The sequence below is a fragment of the Eutrigla gurnardus genome, assembly GCF_963514095.1.
Source record: "Eutrigla gurnardus genome assembly, chromosome: 9".
NCBI lineage: Eukaryota > Metazoa > Chordata > Actinopteri > Perciformes > Triglidae > Eutrigla > Eutrigla gurnardus.
The window spans coordinates 21,138,601-21,162,852 of NC_139923.1; the positions used below are offsets into that span (position 1 = coordinate 21,138,601).

At 42.9% G+C, this 24,252-nt stretch overlaps 3 protein-coding genes across 4 annotated transcripts in view; 1 reads left to right on the forward strand and 2 right to left on the reverse strand.

Annotated features, from left to right (window-relative positions):
* The window catches only part of wwox (WW domain containing oxidoreductase), a 119,206-nt gene extending 117,698 nt beyond the window's left edge, over positions 1 to 1,508 (reverse strand). Inside the window, exons 1-3 of the mRNA XM_084017960.1 lie at positions 1,264 to 1,508; positions 487 to 551; positions 183 to 240 (exon numbers count right to left, since the gene is read on the reverse strand). Of these exons, the coding sequence (XP_083874086.1) occupies positions 183 to 240; positions 487 to 551; positions 1,264 to 1,370 (230 nt within the window). The 5' untranslated portion in view covers positions 1,371 to 1,508. The remainder of the gene's footprint in view (positions 1 to 182; positions 241 to 486; positions 552 to 1,263) is intronic.
* Positions 1,509 to 2,986: 1,478 nt separating this feature from the next.
* Positions 2,987 to 22,615, forward strand: nfat5a (nuclear factor of activated T cells 5a). 2 transcript variants are annotated; one of them, XM_084017941.1, is made up of 12 exons: positions 2,987 to 3,279; positions 9,760 to 9,888; positions 12,160 to 12,790; positions 12,942 to 13,125; positions 13,830 to 14,020; positions 14,107 to 14,279; positions 14,379 to 14,513; positions 14,644 to 14,696; positions 14,816 to 14,948; positions 15,381 to 15,565; positions 15,653 to 17,852; positions 17,973 to 22,615. In XM_084017941.1, the coding sequence occupies exons 1-12, from the start codon at positions 3,207 to 3,209 to the stop codon at positions 18,368 to 18,370; spliced, it is 4,485 nt and encodes a 1,494-aa protein (XP_083874067.1). In that variant the 5' UTR covers positions 2,987 to 3,206; the 3' UTR covers positions 18,371 to 22,615. The 2 variants fall into 2 exon arrangements, with proteins under 2 accessions (XP_083874067.1, XP_083874068.1); XM_084017942.1 differs by lacking the exon at positions 2,987 to 3,279 and adding an exon at positions 11,538 to 11,600 and having other exon boundaries at positions 9,762 to 9,888.
* On the reverse strand, positions 22,166 to 23,925 carry nudt7 (nudix (nucleoside diphosphate linked moiety X)-type motif 7). The gene is made up of 3 exons (XM_084017968.1): positions 23,430 to 23,925; positions 23,199 to 23,357; positions 22,166 to 23,117 (listed from the first exon to the last, which is right to left on the reverse strand). Exons 1-3 carry the CDS (start codon positions 23,583 to 23,585, stop codon positions 22,761 to 22,763), a joined length of 672 nt encoding a protein of 223 aa, XP_083874094.1. The 5' UTR covers positions 23,586 to 23,925; the 3' UTR covers positions 22,166 to 22,760.
* Between the last annotated feature and the right edge of the window lie 327 nt (positions 23,926 to 24,252).

Here is a 24,252-nt window from a genome sequence, read left to right on the forward strand (position 1 = left end):
GGAGAACTTCCATTCCGTTTAGTATGAATATGGTATTTACTCAGTATATTCATCAAGATTGACACTATCAGAAATGTTCATATGCAAATTGTCCACAAAGTAAATAATATCTTCGCGGGCAAATGGAGATATGTCATCCCAAAATAAGCTTATTGGTTTCCTCTGTTAAATCATCTACTTACTCAACATAAACCAGCTGTCCTTTTTCATCAGTTTCTTGCTCCCAACCATACGGTAAATCTGTGGGGGAAAAAACAGACATCATTTTTCTTGAATAGCCGGAATGTAAGAACAAAATGCATATATTTGCTGCTGGGGAGGGTCACATAATAAAAATAACACACAAATTCACACAAATAGATACTTAAAAACAAGATACACGGCAGCTGTCAAATCCAATGGTTGTAAAGACAGATGTTGAACCTGTGTGACCCTCAAATACATAAAAATACATGAGAGACCCTGAAAAACTATAATATCACCAACCTCCTGCACAGCGTTTTTTCTTCCCTGTCTTGGGGTGTTCCCACTGCGTCTTCATCGCATCGTGGCTGTTGGTTCACAGAGACAAAAGAATTTGGGAAAAATTAACCCTGGCCTTCTTCACTTCATTTATTTATCCATATACTGTGATGTAATGTCACGTTAATGTGCCAGCTTAAGCTAAAAGACTAAAGCCTTTGGTAAAAACATTAAATTACATATAGTTTACAGCATTAAATTAAACACAGACAAATCAAATCTGTTATAGAAAAGGTAGGCATAACCATAATAGCAGACAAGACTAAATATTACAAATGACTACAAAAAAGTTCAGAATCAAGGACATGACACATACACGTTCATATAACAAAAAAAAATATTAAAAATCACATTAATAATGGTAATGCATCACAATAATTCTAACATATCAAAGATAGAAATTAAAGAGCAAGATAATGCCATGTTGGTACTGTCTCTGAGCTACAATGCTGCAGCTGCTACAACTACAGCATGAGTCGTGGTACCAGAGTCTTATGAGAACATTTCATAGTAAATATCTTTCCAAATTCGCACAAAATCCACCACAGCGTGAGCTCACACACTTCAAGTGACTCATTCAAAATCAGAGTTCATCTAAACTGGTGGCTAGCTAGTAAGCTGTGTCGGCCACATGGAGCTAGTGACACTGACATGATCCTTTGGTTGTGAACGAGGCTACGGCTAAACTCCGGAATATGAACATACTTGGTGTTGACAAATAAGATGAGATATTATACTCACTTCGCATAGTAGACCCAGCCATCTTTCGTGGACCTCTCTTCCCACCCGGGAGGTAACTCGTCCTCGCTGTCCGTGTCGTCCATTCCTGCGTATTTCAGAGCTGCCATGACTGAATGTTGTTTTGGGTTGTTTTATTTCGCGTGTACGACGACACTACAAACACAAAACCAGCGAGGAATAATGAGGCCAACTGTCAGACAATTAGCAACACAGCGTTTTCCCGGCACTTCCGCAACAACACAGAGTGACGCCGCCCGAACTGCCTGCTGGGAAATTGAGGCGTGCGCAGTGCGGTCTTTGAATATTTGAAACCGTCATTGCTATGGCAAAGATATCACCATATTAATGTTGTAATGTTTGGACATAAGAGGTCCAAACACAATTGAACTTATCTCCAAATATTATAGACACACATTTTTGTTCTAAATTCAAAGTATGTTTAAGTCATAATTCAGAGAAAATAAATTATCTTTTCTCATAATTCTGAGAAAAAAAGTCAGAATTCTGATTATAAAACACTTTAGAACTACGATATTTATTACAAATATTATATTAAACATTGGCTTAACACGTAATTAAATTAGGAGACACAAGAATATCTATGTAACTAATAGTCTGTCATCACATTTTTATTAGCAGCTCTTGTTATGACCTTTAATGTTTCTCTTTTAGGAATGTTTACAGATGCAATTGACAGTTAACGCTGATACACTGTGGAGATTGGTCTCTGGCCACGCCATTTCTTTGTCTGGAATTTACACACGTCAGATGTAATTCCATTCCCTGGCCATGACAGCTGATCTACGGCTATTTGAAGTTTAGTTTGGCTGTAAGACAGAAACTTGCAGCCATGGTTGCAGCCGTTAAGGCCTCATAAGCGCATACAAAGAAGCTTGATTCAGTCCCTGCTTGCAACTTTCCCTCCAACAAATTATCAAGAGCATTGTTACAGAGAAGCTGCTCTGCACACTTGGCCACTTTCTTCTGTTCACTTGAGCCACTCCTTTTTATTAACAGTGATTCATCTGATTGATTTCAGAGGGAAATGTTTTACAACAATACATTTATCTGACAGCACCAATTACTAGTTGTTAAATTAAGATTTTACTTATTTAAAAAAATGATGCTGAGATTATAAAATACGATAACTACGTTATACGATATCTATTTAACTACCCATAGTCGAATTCAAATTAGCTTCACCTCCAGAAGCTACGATGTCAAAATCAGTAATAATAATCAAATGTTACACTGATAGAGGCCATTCTTCTGCATTATCAGTAATTTGCTGTATTTTTACCAGAGTAAGATATAGAATGCATCATTTTGTAGAATTAAACGGTGATGTTGTTTTAAACAGTGGATACTTGGCCAATGTGCTGTAGAGACCTATTTGACTTCTATGAGAAGATGTGGAGGATTTAAGATCTAGAAAACCTGAGTGTGTTGATTCAACTTGGTGTCACAATCGGTCCATCTATGTAGATGTCATTTATATACAAATGTAGATTTAATGCACACATAACGACAACAATAAAAGCCATTCAATGCACTAACATGACATTTCCTCTATGGTCTAAAACGCGACCACTGCGCATGCCCCTAGGCAGTAGAAAGGGGGAGGGGCTAGGAGGTGGGCCGACCAACTGTAGACAAGTGTGTGAGTGTGTATGTGTGTGTGTGTGTGTGTGTTCGTCTCAACGTAGCACGAAATGTGTCTCCTCTCAGCAAAGACACACAGACTAACGGGAGACGTGCTACTTAACGGTTTTATACATATTGAAAGTTTTGTTGTTTTTGTCGCCTGAAGATTGTGTAGATGTTGTACTCAGTATATTAAATAAACATTCCGATTGTTAAACGCTAAATTTATTGGCAAAGAGCTGCCGACTTCGTTTCTACCAAAGAGTGTCCGCTTCCCCTCCCCTCGATGAAGCGCTGCGATGCCCTCTGATTTTATATCCCTCCTTAGCTCGGATCTCGACCTCAATTCCCCCAAGTCTCTATACTCAAAAGGTAAGATCTATTTTTACTAAATAAAGGCTACCACGAAGTCAACAAACATGCGTGTGCCGGTCTAATCGGACGTATCATGAAGGTCTTGATGGCTCACGTTAAGCTGCTAGCTAGCAGTGGTTAGCTTCTTTTCTGCTGCTAGCCAACCTAGCTAGCAGTTGGTTAGCTGCGTTGGGCTTGTGCGTTGGCGTGTACCTGGTTGGTTAGCAGCCCGTGTCACATGCGTGGAGGACCATGATACGCTAAGATGCGCGTCTAATTATAGATGCGCCGAGATCCTATCATTGTGATTCGATTTGTCGTTGTTTCGTGGGCTGGTCTGGTGGCTAACATCAGGTTAGGTGCGTTATATTGGCTAGCAACAGCGACGTGAGGTTGCTTTCCATTCACATTGTTCAGCGGTTTAACGTACTAAAGACTCTGCAGAGGTGTGTGTGTGTGTGTGTGTGTGTGTGTGTGTGTGTGTGTGTTACACTACCGCGAGAGAAGGACTACACGTACATGCGTGTAGGTTTGTGTGTCACCCTTGTTTAGTTTGTGTTGGGTGACAGTCCCTCTGTTGTTTTGGTTTGTGGCTGGAATTAAAGCCAGAGGTGTCCTCCTCACATCCTCTGAAAGTGACCGAGAAAGAATGCAGTTCCGGGCTCATGAAAAGCTCAGGGCTCAGTCTCCCTGTCAGCAAATGAAAGGGTGCTGCCACCGGGGCCACAAGTGCCCACACTTAATCTACAATAAGCTTTGGACACATGCCACACAACTGTTATTTTATTATTAGGAGGGTGTTGCGACATCAGTCAGGAACTCGACTTTAAACTCGGGTTGGGATCAAACGGGTTATTGGATTTGATTTGACTGCCTCCCTGTTATCAAAGGTATTATTTTCATAGGTAAGGAAACAGCGTATCTGCTATTCAGCACTGGCAGTAGCATCTACCATGCTGTTACTTATTGATGAGCAAGCTTTGTGTGTTGTGTGTTTGTTTTTTACTGCTCTTAAAGTGGTAACCCGAGACACACGGATTTATCCATTTTGATTGGACACTGTTGGACAGCAGCTCTGTAATTTCAGTGGGTCTTCGATGTTTGTCCACATCCTGATGGTTAACAAATAGCATGTAAACCAAATCCAATCTTTACCTGCCTGCTGTCGGACCTGCTGTTCTCACATCTGTCTAGCTGCTATGTATAGGGTACTCATGAGGCAGCAGTGCGCTGCTATGTGACCCTGAAATGTTCAGTTGAGCCTGCCATATGGTCACAGTGTATCACATGATGACTGTTTATTTATATCTCCGCAGTGTTGTGGTCAAGGTAGCAGAGATGCTCATCAACGATCTAGTCGGCGACCTCATGTATGTCAGGCTGTAAGTGAGAGAAGGGACAGCTGGCCAAGTTGCCTTTTGGCCTGCCAGTATACATTGCACTATTACGGGTAAATCCCATTTCTCTTTTCTACCTCTACCCCTTGCCCCTTGAAACGGAGTGTACCTCTGATAAATCTCCGTTTTGAAGGGGTTTATAGCCCTACCACTTCCCCCTAACCCTCCGTCCTAACAGGAATTGGGACACTCCTAGCCCTACACGTGAATGCGCAAAACGGAGGGGTAGGGCCAAATGGTAGGGTCAAGGGGTGAAATGGGATTCAGCCCAAGTGTAAAAGTGGTCTCCAATTATTATTATTTTTGCCTCAAGATCGAAAACCTCAGCAACTACCCGAACCTCGAATTAGAAAATTAGTAATATAGTAACTATTTGCATGTAAGGTGTTTTATTTACCTATTTATTGGCCCACTCTGACCCTACCACGTCTCAAATAAACACTCATACAAATCTGTATTCATTGTGCCATATTTTCATTGCAGATGATTCTTAATGCATCTCAATTATTATATTTTTCTCTGCTATATGCTGTATACATTATACACAACTAACAATATCTTCCAATATTGTAAAATATTCAATAAAAGAACAAAAAAAGTTTTTTCTCCAACTTCAAGTTGAAATTTAATGGGATTTTGCATACTTTAGTTTGTTTTATTGTAGAAATATTTTGACACAGGTTGGATGTTATCATATCCTGCTCTCTTTTTCAAAGTCTTTCTCTGAGATTCAGTGATAAACTTGAGCTGTAGCATCAGCATGTGTGCTTAGAGTCCATTGTGTGAGACTAATGTGAATATGCATTGAATAACAATATAGTGTACAATAAGAACACTTCATTTTTGTACAATGAAAACAAGCCTGTGAATACTAAAATTCATCAGTTAAACGTGAAATTTGAGTTTATTTTCGTTCTGTCCTGTTGTTATTATTTAATTGTGCCTGAACTGAATGTGTTCATTCCGGTGCACGCATCCATTAGGCTCCATTTACTGTCAGTCACCTGAGACATATGAGAAGAAATGAAAGTGCCCTCTGGATACAAGCCTTAAAAAGCAAGCTAGTTCATAACTTTTATTGACACATCAACATCATTCACTGCACCTTTGTAAGCAATTGTGGTTAAGTTCAGGCTAGGGTGACTTCCACAAAGCTTGTGTTTTAGAAAAGGTCAAAAGACATGGCTTGCATTACTGTATCTTCCACGGAAATGTAAAATAGATGTTCATGGTAGTAAGTGGGTTATATCTTAAGTTGGAACCTGTGATCTGGTTTATTTATTCATCAGATCTACTTAAGCAGGCGAATAAAGAACCAAATAGAATATCAAGCCATTCGTTTTCAGTATTAATGCCGCTTCAGGGTAAACAGAGATGGTGCACACATCCAAAAATGGCATTCTTTGTGTGCAGTGAGTAGCTCTTTTGTCTGTACTCCGGTTTGAGCATATCGTTACGAGTTCAAGAGTGTAATTAAAGGAGCCATTATCGGGCACTGAGACACACTGTCGGTCTGCATACTTTTTTCATTTGCAACAAAAACATAGCCAGCATGTATTGTCTATTCATCTATCATCCCCCATCTTAGCCCCAAGCCAGCTGCAAAGAATATAAATGGACTGGTGACCTTGCCATTTGGCAAAACCTTTAAGGCATGTGTAATGTGAGCAGTGCATAACTTTGAGATGAGGTAATTTAATTGTTCTAAGTGTAGGTTTAACTCCCCCCTGGCTGGCCAGTGTGTTGCAGCCTTCTTTTTTGGGCATACTTCGGTCCTGTAGAGCTTTGCACATGAACGTGTACAGATGCCATCTGTCTCATATAAACACAAGTGAAGACCAACACAGAATACCCTCAATATTATTAGTGCCCAGTATTCAATTGGGAACAGTGGGGAGTTAAGCTTACTATCTCTTTTCAACTGAGGTTTGGGAGTCAACACTTGCGTTATACAACACTTAACACTTTCTTTCCTCAGTTACATGGTTCACAGTAATGCCAGTTTATCAGAAATCGTATTGTGTGTGGTGGCCCAGAGGAAGTACCTTATTCTAAATAATAAGAGAAGGGAAATTAAGGAACTTTGATAGTGTTGAATGATTTCATGTTGATAGAAAAAGCTGCATCAAAGCTAAACCATTAAGTTTTTGCTTCATGTTTTTTCATTGTCAGGGTATTCAATTGTATACAATTCAAAACCTCACCACTATATGCCACTAATCCTAAACACAAAGTACCAAATCATTAGCATCAAAATATTCTTAAAGCACTAAAAGTAAATGTATACTCATTATGCAGAATCAATCATTGAAATTACATATTCACGATACGCCTCTATCATGGGATTTCAATGAATTTTAATGTTGCGGGTCAAGGTAGTGCTTGTTTTAACTACTCTCATTCAATAATAACCCATGATAGTTTATTAGGTGATTCATATTTTGTATTGAGAATATGACTCTGCAAAGTTGCCATACTAGAAACTAATAATGTCAGATAAATGTAATGAAGTAAACACTACAATATTTTCATCTAAGGTCTAGTGGAGTAGAATTATAAAGTTATGGAAATACTCAAAATTGCACTCAAGTTCAGTCTTTGAGCAGCCTTAATGTATTCCACCACCGCTAAAAGGGCACAAAATTGTTTAAAAGAGTACAAAGTTATTCATGGATCCAGCCTCTTAAGTTTGCTCTCAAGGTGCACTGGATTGATTCATTCTGGATTGATTCATTCTTTACAATGTACCAGACTGTCTCTGCGGGAGCTTGCCCCCGGACACCCCTGGAGGGTCTGAGGTCCACCCACCATAGTCTCACAAAATCCTGTCGGAAACGCTGCGCATACAAACACTGTTTTTCTTACTGTTCCCTCCCCGGCCAGGCTGACGGGTGAGTGAAGTCAAAGGACTGAATGAAACAGTCTATGTTAAACAACGTTAGCTTGGATTGATTATTAGTCTTATGTATTTAAGATAAGTAGACTAAATATTACATGTAACTATAGTAAACCTGTGAGTGAATATGTAAACAAAAAAAGGCCTCAGTGTGTTGTGGCAAATGTGATTGATAAGCTTCACGGGAGTTTTTCTTCCATATTGACACTGCACATACTGATCTTTGAACATTCATTTGGGCAGCTTTCCCATCAGTGAGAGTGTTTTAAACAAACTAAAACTATGAATCAAGCCTTTGGGGTAAATCCTGTATGCAGGTAAGAAATGTGTAGCAGAAACTATTGATTCATTGAAAATAAAATCTCAATTTTAAGTGTATGCTTGTGCTGCTTTGCCCTGTGATCCGCAAAGCACTCGGGTAGAGCGAGTGACTGGCATGCATGCCTGTTTCAGACCAGCACAGTGACACAGTGTAACCCAGCGTAGGCTCCTTTTGATCCGGCCAATGCTTGGAATCCAACCTCGGTGGGAAGATGACCAGCTCCGTTAACAGTCATTTCTGTTCTCTTTGTTATGTAATGTAATTCTGTGTTTTTGGAAGGGTTGTTTATGTAATAATACACGGTGGCAGATGAAGTCTGCCAAATGGTGCCGAATTTGTTTATACGGGAATGCTCTTCGCTGCATACGAGTGGGATCCTGGCAGGTCCAACATGCGCTCGGCTATAGACTCGCATCCTACACACATCTCCTGTGTGAAAGGGGCAGTAGTCGAGACGGAGGTCATGTGGGGTTGCCAGTCAGTCTGTGATGCAACCATGCACAAAGACTCTCTCTTCACACCATGAACAAAGCGCGACAGACACAGATGGAAGGTTATAGGGAGGATCATGCACACTTCGCTATTTGCTTCAAGACCACATTCAAGTTTATTATGAGCTGTTGTCTAAGACACATAGGTTAGACATCTTTTGTTTGGCACTCTATATTAAAAGTTGTGTAAATACACATTTTTCACAGCAAGCTCTGTGAATTGTGTTCTCATGACTCAGTCTATTTTTAGATAGAAACATTGCTGATGGATTTTTAAAATGTGATTTTATGGCATTGAAGCACCACAGACCTAATGCCATTCGGCTCTGCTGTAATGGGATTTGCTGCAGGCCCTCTGGATGGATAAACACGTTTTTGTATTGAAATTTGAGGGAACTGTCCCTTAAAGGACATATTAGCTATAGATAAGTCATGGAGCGTGGAGTTGGCCTTCACCTCGTTGCTTTTTGCCTGTCTGTGTGAACTTGAGTACTGTGTAAATCCTTGTGGAAACCCTGGGGATGTTGTGTGGTTACTTTAAAGCATTCTTGACGTCACAGAAGTGCGAGGTCATGTGTCTTTTCAGTTTCACCATTCTGCTGGTGTTAAGTATCAGATGACTACTACACATGCTGGGTGCCACTGATGCACAGCTGAAATATCCATGTGAGGGTGTTGACGGCTGCCTGTCTCTTAGCAACCAAATTGTCTAATCATGTGTTTATCTGCCATTGAATGTGGTTTATTCCGCTCTGCAGTGGTTGCTTATAGTCTACTAAGAATCTCCTTACTATTAAATATCAAGGAATGTCTCTGTGGGTCTCATTACACCACACCCATGGGAGGCTAATTGAGATCATCATAAGATAGCATGTGTCGTTAGTGCTGACAGCAGAGTAGTTTCTATATGTGGGGAAACTGATCATGACACCCATTCCAGGATTACATCCACTAATTTTTGAAAAGGAAAGCACATCCAACCAGTGAGATACAGCTTGTTTTGTCATTACCAGCAGTATTGCATTAGAGTTAAATTACATTTGAATTTGGCAGCATAAGATCTAGTGAAGAAAATGCATTGACTGTATTTCAAAACAGAAGTTGGGTCTTTTTTAATTTAATTCAGTGCAGTCTGGACATTGGAGCCAATGACCAGCTGTCATTAGTGGTACTGCATCTTAAGGGAATTCTGCTCTGGGTTCAGTTTTAGGTCAATGATTGTATATTTCAGTGGGCTGCAATTCTGAATCGGCTTAAGGTAGAACTTCTGGACTCAGAGAAAATGAACTTGTGAAGAGTGGACAACCTTTTCTAGCTTCTTGTTCCTGTAATAAAAAAAAATATCTGTTTTTCAGAACTAATTTATCTTCTCCTGCTCATCCTTTATGACAGAGTCAGTATATGACCTCCTCCCCAAAGAGCTCCAGCTCCAGCCGTCGTCCACCCAGACAGACTCGCCCACCATGAGCCAGAAGAGTGGGGGAGAGGCGGGACCTCCCCCCTCTGCCGCCTTGGCCTCAGGTGAGCTATGTGCTAAATCCATGAAAACCATGACCTGGGATCAGTTTCCCCTCGCCAAATCATTCCCCAACCATGGTGAAGAAACTCATATGGCTTCGTGTCACTGTCTGGGGGCAACTTCACCCTTTCACCCGTTTCTGAGACGATATATTTGTGACTGTTTGAGCTAGTATAGTATATTTTGAGTGAAGGTGCAAGGCACGATCATAGTAGATCTCAGTTGGGTATATCTGGGCTTTCCTTGAGGCTAGGGTGGTACCCATAGGCAGGGTTGGGACAGCATGTTGGTACCTGATTTTTAGAGTTGGACTGTATATGAATATATTTGAGGATTATCAAGCTGCAGTGAATATCTGCTGTGTCATTGTTTCAGTTAGTCCTGTCTGTTGGCTTATTTGAAATCCGGTGTTAGGTGACCCTGTTAGATACTCACTTAAAATCCTTGCAGCAATATGGGAAACTGCATTGCTTACATTTATTCTGTATATTGGGGCTTTGATATTCACCCACAACTGCAATAAGTACTTGCAGCTGTTCACCAGTTCACTTTAAACCGACTGCCTGGTGAAGATACATTACACAAATGCTGATCCAACTGACCTATATCTAGCTAATGGCTGTGTCTAAGTTAAGAATCTCAATGGCTTTCGTGTAATGGAAGTCATACACTCTTTTCCTGGAAAGCTTTGCTCTGAATAACAGCTGCGAGAAATGGCAAGTTTGCATTAATGGCATGCTAACATAGTGTTGTTCTTTCTCATTTCACTCATTTTTTCAGCACTTTGTTTCCACTGTGATGCCTGTGCTTAATGCTTTCTTTTCACTCTGCTTGTTTTTAGGCAGTTAAAAATATATATTCAGGTGGTCCAGCTTTAGAGATGCAGCAAAACCCCATGCAGCATAACCAGTAGCGCTAATCCAAATACTGTCCTTTGGTTTAAACGTAATCTCAGACATCCCTCATGTTTTGACATTATGTTGTGTTCCACGGTCTGTGTATTTGAATCTCTGAAAGGTGTCCGTATAGTTTTTTTAGAAGTTTTGTTATCAAATATTTTGCCACACGTGCCACATTTCATTTCTATGCACATTGCCATTCACACACACTCATACAACAGTTGGTCATCAGGTGATTATTCTACTCCTGCAGAATAGAAATAGTCCGCTGACATTGTCAGGAATTATGAAGGTTCTGTCTCTTTATGAAACAGTGAAGTTGCCCCTAGCGATCGTCGGACTGTCTTGTAAATATTATTTAGCAAACCAAAGGAATATGGTCTGAACTTGGATCATGGTTCAGGGAAGTCAGCATCAGCTAAAACTCTGAAGGATTCTAGTCTTGAGTTTCATCTAGAGAGCAAACTAACTGGTCAACAGTGTTGGAGAGAGCGCTTTTGTTAACGCTACCTTTTAACTCTCCCATCTGACCCAGCTGCCCCAAAGCAGTGCTGATCAAAAGCATGACTACTGTAATGTCCGTCAGATCATCATTAACCAAATACACATGCTTCAAAATGTCTATCAATGATCAACTTCAGAAGTTACTCCTCCTTCAGTATATTAATTCATCCAATTTACTGATTGACAGAAGTTGAATCTTGAATGATCAGCTCTCTTGTTGCTCATTGGCTGTCTCGTTTTTATTGCAGGAAGTTCCCTCTGAGGCAGGGAGTGTCTGCATATAAAATGGTCTGCAGTTCACTGCTCCATAGGTCAGAGGCTTGTTTATTCTGTCTCCATGGCTACGCTCAGTCCCAACCAAATCTTCCAATTGGCATGCGCAAAATACTGTTTACTACTGAATGCACATTGCACAAACTGTACTGTAACCCTGGCAACCCTGGCAAATTTAATTTGGTGCCACATTACCAGCTTGCAAATTTGGCTGTACAACAAAGATTGGCCAGATTTTGTTATGTTTCTTTCTGGCAATGTGTATGTAAGAATTTGTAGCTTGCTTTTGTTTTTGTAAACAAAGCATGTCAGTTTTGTCACATTGATTTTAATTGCGAAAGGTTTTGTAGGAATCAAAACATTGTGGGACCTTTAGTACCCTTCTCAACTTTAACTTCATAATATTTGATCAGTGCTTGACAGCTCTTGCATGCACAGTGAGAGCATATAACCCACAACAGTCTGTTGAAATTAGAGTTGGGAAGAGGGGAAATCAATACAAATCATGCACAAATTCAGCTGCTTGAATGGGACTGCTAGCCTGCACTGTGTTGAACATCTGTACTAACTGATTAATCTGTGTATATACTACCACAGATGCCACCTCTTCCACCTCCAGCCCGTCTGCCTCTTCCTCCTTGGCCATGGGAGCCCCAGCCACTGGCTCCTCTCCCTCATCCTCAGACCATCTCAAGGTTCCCCAGCATCTCCACTCAACTGGAGGGGATGGAGCTGGAGCTGCAGAGATTCCAGGTATGGAGGGTGCTGTATCTGCCCCCAGCAGAGGCAACAGTGGAGCAAACACTTCACCAGGAGACATAGGGTCAGGAGCCATGTCAGGGCTAGCAGTCCAGCAGCCTCAGAACACCCCATCAAAACGGAGGCCTGTGTTGAGCATATCCCCGCCACCAGAGGACCTATTTGACGACAGCCAGATGTCTTGCCAGGAGGAGCCCGCCGTGTCTGCTCCAACAGGTCCAGACTCGGAGCATAGCAGCAGCATGTGGGCTGATGACTCGGTCTCCAACTTCAGCTTGATCAGCTCCGTCTCCTACAACGATAACACAGAGGTGCCACGCAAGTCTAGGAAACGCACCCCTCGCCAACGGCCTGGGCCCAAACCTACTCCTCCAGAGGACAGCATGGATGTGTTTGATGCTGACAGTGCCAAGGCCCCTCACTTTGTACTATCCCAGCTAGGCACAGACAAGACCAGTCCCGTAGCCAGGTGGGGTGACCCTTGTCCAATGCACATTGTGTCAGCATTTTAACTCGGTACCTCAGTCACTCTGTAGGAATACAATGCCATTTAATTTAGTTTATTCTGGGGTAATTGAAGTCATATTAATGTTAATTATTTTTTTTTCTTTGCCCTGCAGCTCTCTTGAGTCAGGAACCGCAGTGAAGGGTGGGTCACTGTCCACTCAATTCCCCCAGAGGAGTGATGGGAAAGAGCTAAAGATCCTAGTGCAGCCGGAGACCCAGCACAGAGCTCGCTATCTGACCGAGGGCAGCAGAGGTTCTGTCAAAGACCGCACACAGCAGGGATTCCCCACTGTCAAGGTTTGACAAAGGAGGCCATCGGCTGCTTCTATTAACACCTTAAATGGAAGTAACTGAATACAGCCAAAAATACATCAGAAAGGGAGAGTGTGAGCCACAAGAGATTGCTCATACCAGTTCAGACACATCAGAAGCATTCACTCACTAACAAATACCCATCAGCACATTGTTTTTTGTTTTTTTTACAAATCAACAACAGACCCATTGTTTAGAGGGCAGATAATCGAAAACTACATATTAAATGTTACTGAGCAGGTCCCTGATCTGGGCCGAGAAGTAAAGGAATAGCACCTGCCCTTCATTCATCAATGAGGCACTTCTCCCTCGACTGCTCTGTTTGGGCTGCTAAGTGGCAAACAGATAAAAATGTGGCTCCATTGAGCAGCTCCCTATCATTATTGTGTGACAGTATAAGGCATTCAACCAAACGACCCTGTCCCCTGAACAGAAAATTGGATTTTTGAACAAATGAATGTCGTTATATTTTGTGATATAATTGAACATTCCCCACCTAGCAAGCATCCACACATTACATTTTTCAGAATGTATAGTTTTTGGGTACACTCGTTGCTTCACTTGGATGCTTCAGAAAGGAAGTATCGCTCAGTATGCATTCTTCTGTGATAGTGCTCTGCTTTCTATTATAAGCGAGGGCCAATTCAAGTTATTTCTGATTAATTTCTCTCTTTTTTTTCTCTCCCCAGTTGGAAGGCGTGAGCGAACCAGTTGTGCTGCAAGTGTTTGTAGCAAATGATTCAGGCAGAGTGAAGCCTCACGGTTTCTACCAGGCATGCAGAGTGACTGGGCGCAACACCACCGCCTGCAAAGAGGTGGATATCGAGGGCACCACTGTGATTGAGATCCCTCTGGAGCCCAGCAATGACATGACACTTGCGTAAGGGGTGATATTTTGTGGGTGATCCTGTACCAATTAAACTTTCTTAGTGTCATGCATTCCCTCACTCTTGGTTGTTTCTACAGAGTGGACCGTGTAGGAATTTTGAAGCTGCGTAATGCAGATGTGGAGGCCCGTATCGGTGTAGCAGGGTCCAAGAAGAAGAGCACACGCGCCAGGCTGGCCTTCAGAGTCAACATCCCCCAACCCGATGGATCAGTCCTTACTCTACAGGTCCCCTCATCACCCATTCTCTGCAGTGAGTAGTTCAGGCACAATGTCAACTCGAGTCACGTGCCGTCTGGCAAACACTAGCCCAGATGTCCTGCGAGTCTTTGACACTTCTGTCATTCCCCAGCCCAGCCAGCAGGAGTGCCAGAGATCCTCAAGAAGAGTCTTCACAGCAGCTCAGTGAGAGGAGGAGAGGAATGTTTTATCATCGGAAAGAACTTCCTCAAAGGAACCAAAGTTATTTTTCAGGAGAATATTGCAGGTGATGTAGCCAGCTTGATGTTGTCAGTGTTGTCTTTGGTTCTATCTCAGTGTAATTTGAGTGTGTACGGCTTTTTGCACGTTAACTTCAGATGGACGGAAGAAGACAACATGTTTTGTTGTATTTGCAGATGATAATTCCTGGCAAGCCGAGGCGAAGATTGACATGGACCTTTTCCATCAGGTAAATGCAGCTGAATGATTAAAGCTGCTGTATCAAACCGGCCTGCTTTCACTCACCATACTCTCACTTCTATTTTACTGAAAGTGTGATTGTATTTTTGGATCTCTATTGTTTTCCAGAACCATTTGATAGTGACGGTCCCCCCGTTCCACAATCAGTTAGTCAGTTCTCCTGTTTCTGTGGGAATCTTCGTGATGACCAACGCTGGCAGATCACATGACGCCCAGCCCTTCACCTACACTCCAGACTCCGGTACGGCTACCACGTCAAGTGGATTATACTAATCACATTTTTAAGATGGTGTAGGAAAAAATACTACCTGCATTGGAAAAAAACAGAATGCATGGAGTGCTACTTGGGTGTGGAAAAAGGTGTCCCTCTGGTGCTCTTCAGTTTGGGGATCCAAGTAGAACTTTGAAGAAAAAAATATCTGAGGCACTCAGGAAGGTAAATGAAAAGCCTTTATTGGTACATGGCTAATCTATGTTTTTATTCGATTAGCCATGTACCAATATCATTTACCTTCCTGAGTGCCTCAGATACTACCTGCATTGGTTGTATAAATCAACATGACTTTTTTCCAGTTACAGAAGATCTGTTTAAAAACTTAAATAAAATCATCCTTATGGATGCTTTCTCTTATCAAATACACAAAACAATCCTGTGTCCCACTCTTACTTGCAGCTGATAACTCAAATGTCCGGACAATAAAAACAGAGGGGCCCTCCCTGGTCAAGACGTGTATATTTGATGGCCAGATCAAATCTATATCTTCTGAGCAAACTGACAGCTCTGCTCCGCCTGCTAAACGGCAAGAGGACACACCGATGGAGGTGTCTAGCAATCCACCACCCACCGATATCTTTAAGGTAAGATACCATTCATGAACCATTGGAATCAAACTATCTACTTAGGAATTGTGGTTGTTTACATTTTTCCCCCCTCTCTTTTATTAGCCATCCCCTGACCCTCTTGCCGCGGTGCAGCAGACTCTGGAGCTCAGCTCTAGTCCTCATCCAGGTGGAGAGTCCTTTCAGAGCCCAATGCCCCTGCAACCTGAAGATGTGGATCTTCCCCAGGCGCCTCCAGTCTTCCCTAGCCTCGAGTCTCTCAGCACCATACAAAAGCAGGACATTGCCCCCACAACCTCCTTTCCAGTGCCGGGCGATACTACAATCCCTCCTGTGACACCAGAAGTCCCTCAGCAATTCCTCAGAGACCCTCAGGACAGCATACCTCCTGATAATTCCAATAATAGTGGTGCGGTAGTAGTTGTGGCCATGCCCCAGATAGCAGCTCCCTCTCAGCCACAGCCACAACAGTCACAGGTTCCCCTGTTCCCCCAAGAAGGGGTGGCCCAGCTCGAGAGGGCAGTGAGGGAGCTACAGGCTGGAGGCAACACCACACTCCAGCAGGTGTTTGAGGCAGCTGTAGCCCAGCAGCAGCTGAACTCTGTTCTGTACAGCCCCACCCCTTCTGCAGACTCCCTTCAGCAGCATGTCCAGGAGAACATGAATAGCCTTCGATTGGGAACCACAGATAATTCACTATCAACACAGCGACAGCTACAGATGCAACAGCAACAGCAGATACAACAGCAACAGCAGATACAACAGCAACAACAACAACAGATACAGCAACAGTTTCAACAGCATCAACAACTGCAGCAACAGCAGCAACTCCTTGGTAACCTGCAACATCAACAACAGCAGCAACATTTACAGCAGCAACAGCAGCAAGTCCTAGGCAACATGCAGATCCAACAACAACTTATATTACAGCCGCAAGACCAGCAGCAACTGCAGCAGCAGCAGCAGCAAATCATTGAGAATATTCAACAGCAGCAACAACAGTTGCAACAAAATCAGCAACAACAAGTCCTTAATAACATCCAACTTCAGGATCAGCAACAACAAAATCAAATACTTACCAATTTACAACAACAACATCAACTACAACAACAGCAGCAACAACAGCAGCAGCAGCAAAATCAAGCGTTGAGCAACTTACAACAGCAGCAACAACAACAACTGCAAGAGCAGCAGGTGCTGGAGAATTTACAGCAGCACCTTCAGGCTGAGTTGCTTCAACCCCAAATCCACTCCTCCCCCCAAGGACAGCAGCCAGTGTCCCTCCTGCAACAGGCTGGAGAGTTGCTCACCATTCAGACCAGCTTCCCAACGCAGCCTCCATCCCACACATCTCCCCCACAACAGCTCTTTCAATCGCCCAGGCCCCTGGCTGAGAGCCAGGGCTCCCAACAGCAGGTACAGGCTGCCCTGCTCCAGAACACACTGACTGTTCTAACTAGTGGCAGTCTCAACTCAGAGCAGCAGCCCACGGGGTCCACCCTGTACCTGTCTCCTAACCCTCAGCCCCAACAACAGCAACAGCAGCTGACATTCATCTCCTCCATGGAGACATCCAACAGCCAGCCACAGTCTGTTGGGATGTTTCAGAACCAGCCCCAAGCCCAGCTTTCCCAAATGCAGCAACAGAGCACCCCCATGGAGCAGCAGCAGTCCCCGCAACAGAATCAACAACAGCCACCACAGATTCCAATGGGTCAGCCGGGCTCCTTGTTCCAAAGTATCCCAAACCACTCACAGGCAAACCCCGTCCCCCAGAGCCAACTTTCCCAACCCCAGCAGACAGGTCTCCTCCTCTGCACCACAGATCTGAACCCCCAGGCTATCCCCCCAACTATTCTCTTCAGCACCCAGACCCAAGGCCCATCCCCTATGGGGAGCATCAGCGTCGGAATCTCCCAGCCAGAACCAGCAGAGCCCATGTCCTTCCAAGACCAGAGCTCCTCAGGCAGCAACGCGGCATCCACTGAGAACCAACAGCAGAGCCTGTTCCAGGAACAGCAGCCGATGCAAGTGGGTCCAAGTTCCAGCAGCGTGCCGAGCACTCAACCCGTGGAGCTCTTCTTGCCACAGGCGCCTCTGTCAAATCTACAGAGCACTATTGGCTCACAGGAGCTGAGCAACCAGGCTCCGGCCCCTGGTACAACCATCTTTGTGGTACAGGGTGGTGTGGGTGTGGTAGCCAACCCTGGGCAGCAGCCCCCAGAGCAGCTTTTCCAGACCACCGTGGGCGGGAATGTGGCTCCACAAGGACAGGCCAACCTGTTTGTGTTTGGCATTCAGAATGGTAAGGTTCGCCTCTCAAGTACAGTAAATCAGAGTTCAGTAACTGTGTTGAATTATTGCCAGTAACACTGCCAGTGCCTCTACCTACTGTTTGATTATAGTCATCTTCTCTTCCTCCCAGACTCGGCCCAGCTGCTCAGTTCCTCTGGACCTAATCTGCCAGCTCAGGGCCAGCCTCAGAACGCGGGTCACATGCAGCCTCTGTTGGACCAGCCCATGGCCCAAGCTGCCTCCACAATGCCGGCCACCATGCACAGCAGCTTACAGAACACCCTTCAGGCACAAATGCAGTCCAGCTTAGAGAACGCGCTGCAGACCAGCCTGCAGAATGCAATGCAGACAAACACGCAAACGGCCCTGCAGTCCGGTTTACATGCAACCATAGAAACGGGCCTGCCAACTCCAATGCAGACCAATCTACAGACACAGATGCAGAACAGCTTGCAGAATCAATTGCAGGCATCTATATCTGCATCATCCAACATGGATAAAATTGAGGACCTACTGGAAAGCCTATAGAAGCAGTGATTAGTGATTGGACCACGTGAGCACTAAGGAGAGAGTGATTCGTAGCCGATGGTTATACATCCTTGCATCAACAAACAGAACGGTGGTGTTTTGTGCCAATGCCACAAAACGTATGTAAGATTTAAATGCCCCCCTTACCTAAAAACCCAAATTATAAACTCATGTAACCCCTTGTTTTTATGGAATATTTATAGTTAATTATAGCCTTCATAGATCCATTGTCCTTGAATTGAAGAATCCGCCTTTGTTGTTACTCCTCTTGCCGGATCAAAGAGGCCTGTAATAACTGCTTTATTCATCAGTCTCAGAAATGCAGTGTTTTGTTGTTAGAGTGTTTTAATAATGTGAGCCCTACGAGATGACGATGATGATGATGATGACATAGCAAACCAGGTTTGATGGAAAAACTGGAAAGGGATAAAGAATGTCAGCGACAGGGAAACGGGAGCAGTAATGTGATGGAGATGAGTCGGGAAGAGCAAGCAGAGTAGATGAAACAGTCGGGAGTGAATATCGGATTGCACATAAGTGTTAGATATAGGCTGAATCTTATTTTGTGAGTGGGTAAACCCCACACCTTCACCCTCGCAGGCAGAGCCTGTTCCTCGTGTGGAAATGGGGGAAGATTACCTGGTGTAAAAGTAGGGATGGAACTATTGACATGGATAATGCAAGATTTTGCAATTAATATTGACTTTGCAGTTAACTAAACCTTGTAATTGCATTCGTCAACAATTTGACTAAAATCTACTCTGAGAGTAAAGACTATTAAGTACATCTGTAGAATGTTTTGGCACAATCATGTATGCAGTATGCAGACTCATCAGGAGGCGGAGTGTTTAACTATTGATCATCTCCACAAACAAAGAATTCACTCACCAGAATGAGTATCAATACATTCTGGTATTGCAGGGGATTTCCCCGCGTGCAGAAAGAGGAGGGATTATTAAACACTCACAAATGAGATTCACCCTGGTGAATAATGTGACTTGCCTTTCGTTTTGGCACCTCCCAGTGTTTCCATAGGTTAATGCCTCATCACTGGGTTCGCAGAAGGTTTCTTGGTGACATTTTAAGAAGCATTCATATGTAGTGTGTGTATCTTTTTTTGTTTGTTTTGAAGCAGTTGGTAACCTTTACCAATTTAAATGTGGATAGAAAGAAACTTTCCACTAGTGAAAATGGAGTGTTGTGTGGTTTTATAAAACATTTTATCTCAAGCACTTTATAACCTCTAGCTAATCCTTATATTTCCGTCCACAGCTCCCTACTGACCCAGCTGAATTTGTACTTGGAAACATCCAGTAGAAAAACAAACAAAAAAACACGTTAAAAAAAAAAAGAAAAAACACAGTTGTCTTTGTAAAGGTAAATATATCTTAACCGAGCATTTTTACATTTTCTCATTTCTGAATATTTCTGAGGTCTAGGGCAACTTTGTATAGAATGTCTACTCACTGTTGAATTCCTCTTTGTATTCAGTCTCAGTGGTCCAGTCAAGTATGTCTAAACAAACTCCCACAAAAGCATTGTCATTGTTCAGTGTCGGAGTGGAAAGTGGGCCTTTGTGTTTTTTCACGCTGACAAAACACCTAAAATACTGATTCATTTAGTTTGTGCATTGAAATGAAGGGTTTTTCATTGTGTTGTTGTTTGTACTATTTACTGTTGGGTCTGTCACTTGAGACTTGTTTTACCTTGTGTTGTGTTAGATATTTAAGTTTTTGTCTCAGTGTTGGTACCGTGTGCAGGCTGGGCCCCATGTGAACTCGGCATCCAGTACCCGACCCTTGTGTTGTGAACAGGGGCTCACTGGTCATCAAGTCTCTGTAACATAGAGGCTGCCATTTTGGTTCGATCTACGGTGCTATGTGCAGGAGGCCAATTTTTATTTTGTTCCTAGGATGGCAAAGTCGTGACCCGCCCTACTCTTCGTTGGTTAGGTGATGGCATGAGGAATGGAATTTCAGGGTATGGCTCAGGTGCCTTCGCCATCTTAGGAAAAAAACAAAAAAAGATCTTGTGCAGGAGTGATGGGCACTTCTGATGTAATGCTAATACATAACCGTTTATACTTATATCAATAGCACTGACGTTGTTAGTTTTGAAGCAGAGTTGAGTGTAGAGAGCCGGCTGGTGTTGTGGGGTCAGACTGGAGTGCACCCAGGCATACCAAAGCTCTTGTTGTAAATCGTGGTCATCTTGTCTCAGACTTGTACTTGCAAATGCCCTCATGTTTACTCATTTGTACTTGCTCTTTTAAGTTATGCAGCTCTAACATGGATAGTAATTCAGCATGTTTGTTTTAAGTACAAGATTTATAAAAGATATGTAAAGGTACTTTGTTTCATGGATCAGTTAACCTCTTATTAACATTTCCACCAATTTGATACATTACTCTATTTTTTTTTTTTATGCAAAATAACTGCTATACTTTCCATATCTGCAACAGTAGCCATTTTTGGCAATATCAAAAAGCCAATTTTTGAGAAATCGAATGTTAGAATAGTATTTCTCACATATGCATTCGTTTACATTTTCATAGTCATACTATTTTGTCCTGCAGCTATTAGCGATCCATTTTAAAGTAACTTATCTTTTTTAGAATTTTGTATCCATGTATCAAAATGTAGAGTATTTTTGTAAAACGTATCTCTTTTCTTTTTTTTTTTTTGGTTTTATGCTCATAGCACAGAATATCATTGCTGGTATGTTTTCCTGAAATGAAGCGCAGGTTTATTGTGAAGTGTGTGACTGAAATTAGAATCAAGCAAATATGTTGGAACGTATTCTACTGTTAAAACATTGACTTTACCCAACCTGTATAACATAATACATGGGCTAGGTTTTTCTTGTGTGCATTTTTAAAAACATTTTTTTTTTTTTTTTTTTTTTAAATGTCATGCATCTCAAATGGCACTTTGACTCATCCATTAACTGTAGATCAGGTTAGAGCGCAGTAGTGATGTTCCCAAGCATTCCATTCCTCTTGGGGAGTTTAAGAGCACATGATGTTGTGGAACAGTGATGCCTCTTAAAGCCATACCAACACAGAAAGCCAACCTGTGACTTCAGTTTCATGAATGTAAATGTTACCTCATGGTGTGGACATAGAGCTTGCTCTGCATCAAACATCGGACCAATTACAGTTTTAGAGAGCATATATTTCGAGGCAGAGAGGGTGGGGGGGGTGGGGGGTGGGCTGGCACCAACTGTCATTTGTATCACTGTACATTTGTCAGATTGTTTTGTCTTGGATTGTGGTGTAATTTCATTATATTTTCCATGTCCAGTTGTTTCATTTTGAGCAATCCAGGATGCTCGGTCTGACTCTTCAAATAGCCACGCCTGAAAAAACATGTGAAACATTTATTTAATGTTGGTGAAGATAGCACACAAATCTTTACAAAATATCAGTTTTGTCCTTTAAATCACGTAAATGATGATCCATGTAGATTTAAATGTGAAATGTACTGCAGGGGGGGTATCTTGAATTTCAATTGTGATGCTTTCAACAGAACTTTGTGTGCCTTGATAACTTAACTGTTACTCTGCTGTGTTTACTGGTGTCCCCTTTCGTGTCATTGGCTCCTTGTCCTTTTTATTCTTTCGGACTGTTGAACATCAGGACACTTTTCAGTAAATTGAATTATGATTTCTAAACACAAGCATGACCATAGCCCATACAGATATTCAGTTTTAACATGTTCTCATTGGAAATCCATTGAAGATTATCAGAGCGAGTTCTCTCAACTTGTTTTTATTTTATTTTTTTGCTTTCTGTTGGAAAATGTTTTTCATGCCTCATGAGATTTGTAGATGTGAGGTAAAAGGGACGGACCGTGGAGATTGTCTTCTGGAGAGCTTTCTTGTGTTGATGTGCTTGTCAACATTACTATTGTTGCTGTGAAACGCTTGGTCAAAAAGGAGCAACCATGATAAATTAACTGTTAATTGCCAATAGTGTGAGCTGTATCTTGTGTGTAATCAGTTTGCTCACTTTTCCTAGTTCGCGTTCTATTTCACTTTCTCCAACAGTTCTGTTGTATCCGTTCTGTGTAGCTTGAGCTTTAGTATCTAGCCTTAAGACCCTGCAGTTGGGATAAAGGTCAACCCCAGTGTGTTATCATACATCTGAACTATTATTAACATGTACTTTGCCTTGGTCTGGACATTTGTATACTCTTCTGTTTATATCTGTAATCCTGCTGCTACATTAAATGAATTAATAAAAATCTTAAATGTCTGATTCTCTCTTTTAGATGCACTAGTTACTCGTTACACTCTCATCCTTACAAGGAATGCATTAAGTTATAAAGAATCTGGCTTCAGGTAGTTTGTAGGGGCACAAATACATGATAAACATTGGGAAAACAGCTGGTCATAGTTTACTCGTTCTTCTATGTAGAAGCTGTTGGAAAAGTGTTAACAGATCCTCAGGGTCAAACACAACATCAAACCCAGGTTTTCTCCTGAGAGCGAGGGCAGCGACCAGTATGGCAAACATGGCGGTGAGGCCCCATATGTGATACTGGCTTCCCGAGTCGGGTTCCACAAAATAAAAAGAGTGCTGAAACCACGGCGTCCCAGCGGCATCGTGGGTAGTAGCGTAGCGGTCCTTGTCACTGGTGAAGAAGTCCAAAGGGACCGTGAACACGGCGCTGACCTCGGCTGGGTTTGGACGTGGACAAAACGACTCGTCTATGAAGCCAACCACCGGGGTCACCAACAGACCATTCTGTTAAAAGACATGGAGATCAGAGGGGGAGGTGGGGCGACATGGCAGCTGTTTCTCTAAAAGGGGAAGAATCCTTCCTACCTTACTGATTATAGGAACCAGTCTGCAGACCACCTCAACGTCACCAGGTGGTAGACCTATCTCCTCTTCCGCCTCCCTCAGGGCTGTGTCCACGTCATCTGCGTCACTGGGATCCCTCTTCCCGCCCGGGAAACACACCTCACCGCCACTGGTCCTCAGCTGCACGGACACACACGTCACTCAGAAGACAGTGAGTTAGATTATAAAAGATAGTTCATTCACTCGGGTTACCTCTTCTGAACGCAAGGTCATCATGGTGCACAGCTGTCCGTTCTTCACCATCAGCGGGATCAGCACCGAGGCTTTGGGCAGCACCGGCAGAGAGGAGAACTTGTTCCCGATGTCAAACTGCTTTAAGACGGCTATCGTCTCCTCTTTAATGCGCATCGCTGCTGCTCGGTATGTTAAGTAGAAACCCTACAGGGGTTTCCAGCTCAACTCGTTTATGTAAACCATTAACCACTTCGTCAATCATCAAAAACAACCTGTGTAAAAGAGCTCGAGCTGCCTCACGTCTTTGACGTCACAAGGTGAAGCGACCCAACTAACTGGCATTAGCACAAAGCTACGTTAGCGGTACGTGGTAACCGGGATTACGGTCCCCCTAAAGTAGGTCAAAACGACGTCCCGCATTATTTATCTAGAGACGTTGATGAAATAGTCGTAGTTAGAAGAGTTGTCACATCGCTAGGTACAACACCTGCGTAGTCAAACTGATCTGCACTTCTGTGGTCAACCCACGAGCATCCGCCACCGTCCCTTTGATTTCTAGCGCCCTCTGCAGTAACCCTCCAGCATCGCAGCTGCAGTTACACTGCGCATGCGTGGTACCCCACAGCTCAAAACACCCTCACCTGGGGGGGGTTTACCTTTTCAGGATAATATAAGGCGATGCGGAAAATGGCAGTAAAATGGTCATGAACTTGTCGTGTACTTTATCCATAAATGCACTATACTAACAACTTATAGGTAGGCGAGGCCTGTTCTATAACAAAGAAATGACAAGATGGAGTTATACATTCATTTCATGTGGATAGATAAAAGCAGATATGGC

Excerpts from the sequence above, each read along its gene's own strand:
- nfat5a (XM_084017941.1), top strand. The coding sequence starts at position 3,207 with ATGCCCTCTGATTTTATATCCCTCCTTAGCTCGGATCTCGACCTCAAT. Across the intron at positions 14,021-14,106 it reads AGCAATGACATGACACTTGC|AGTGGACCGTGTAGGAATTT; the intron begins GTAAGGGGTGAT and ends TTGTTTCTACAG. Across the intron at positions 15,566-15,652 it reads CACCCACCGATATCTTTAAG|CCATCCCCTGACCCTCTTGC; the intron begins GTAAGATACCAT and ends CTCTTTTATTAG.
- nudt7 (XM_084017968.1), bottom strand. The coding sequence starts at position 23,585 with ATGCGCATTAAAGAGGAGACGATAGCCGTCTTAAAGCAGTTTGACATC. Across the intron at positions 23,358-23,429 it reads TGACCTTGCGTTCAGAAGAG|CTGAGGACCAGTGGCGGTGA; the intron begins GTAACCCGAGTG and ends GTGTCCGTGCAG. Across the intron at positions 23,118-23,198 it reads TGGTTCCTATAATCAGTAAG|AATGGTCTGTTGGTGACCCC; the intron begins GTAGGAAGGATT and ends GTCTTTTAACAG.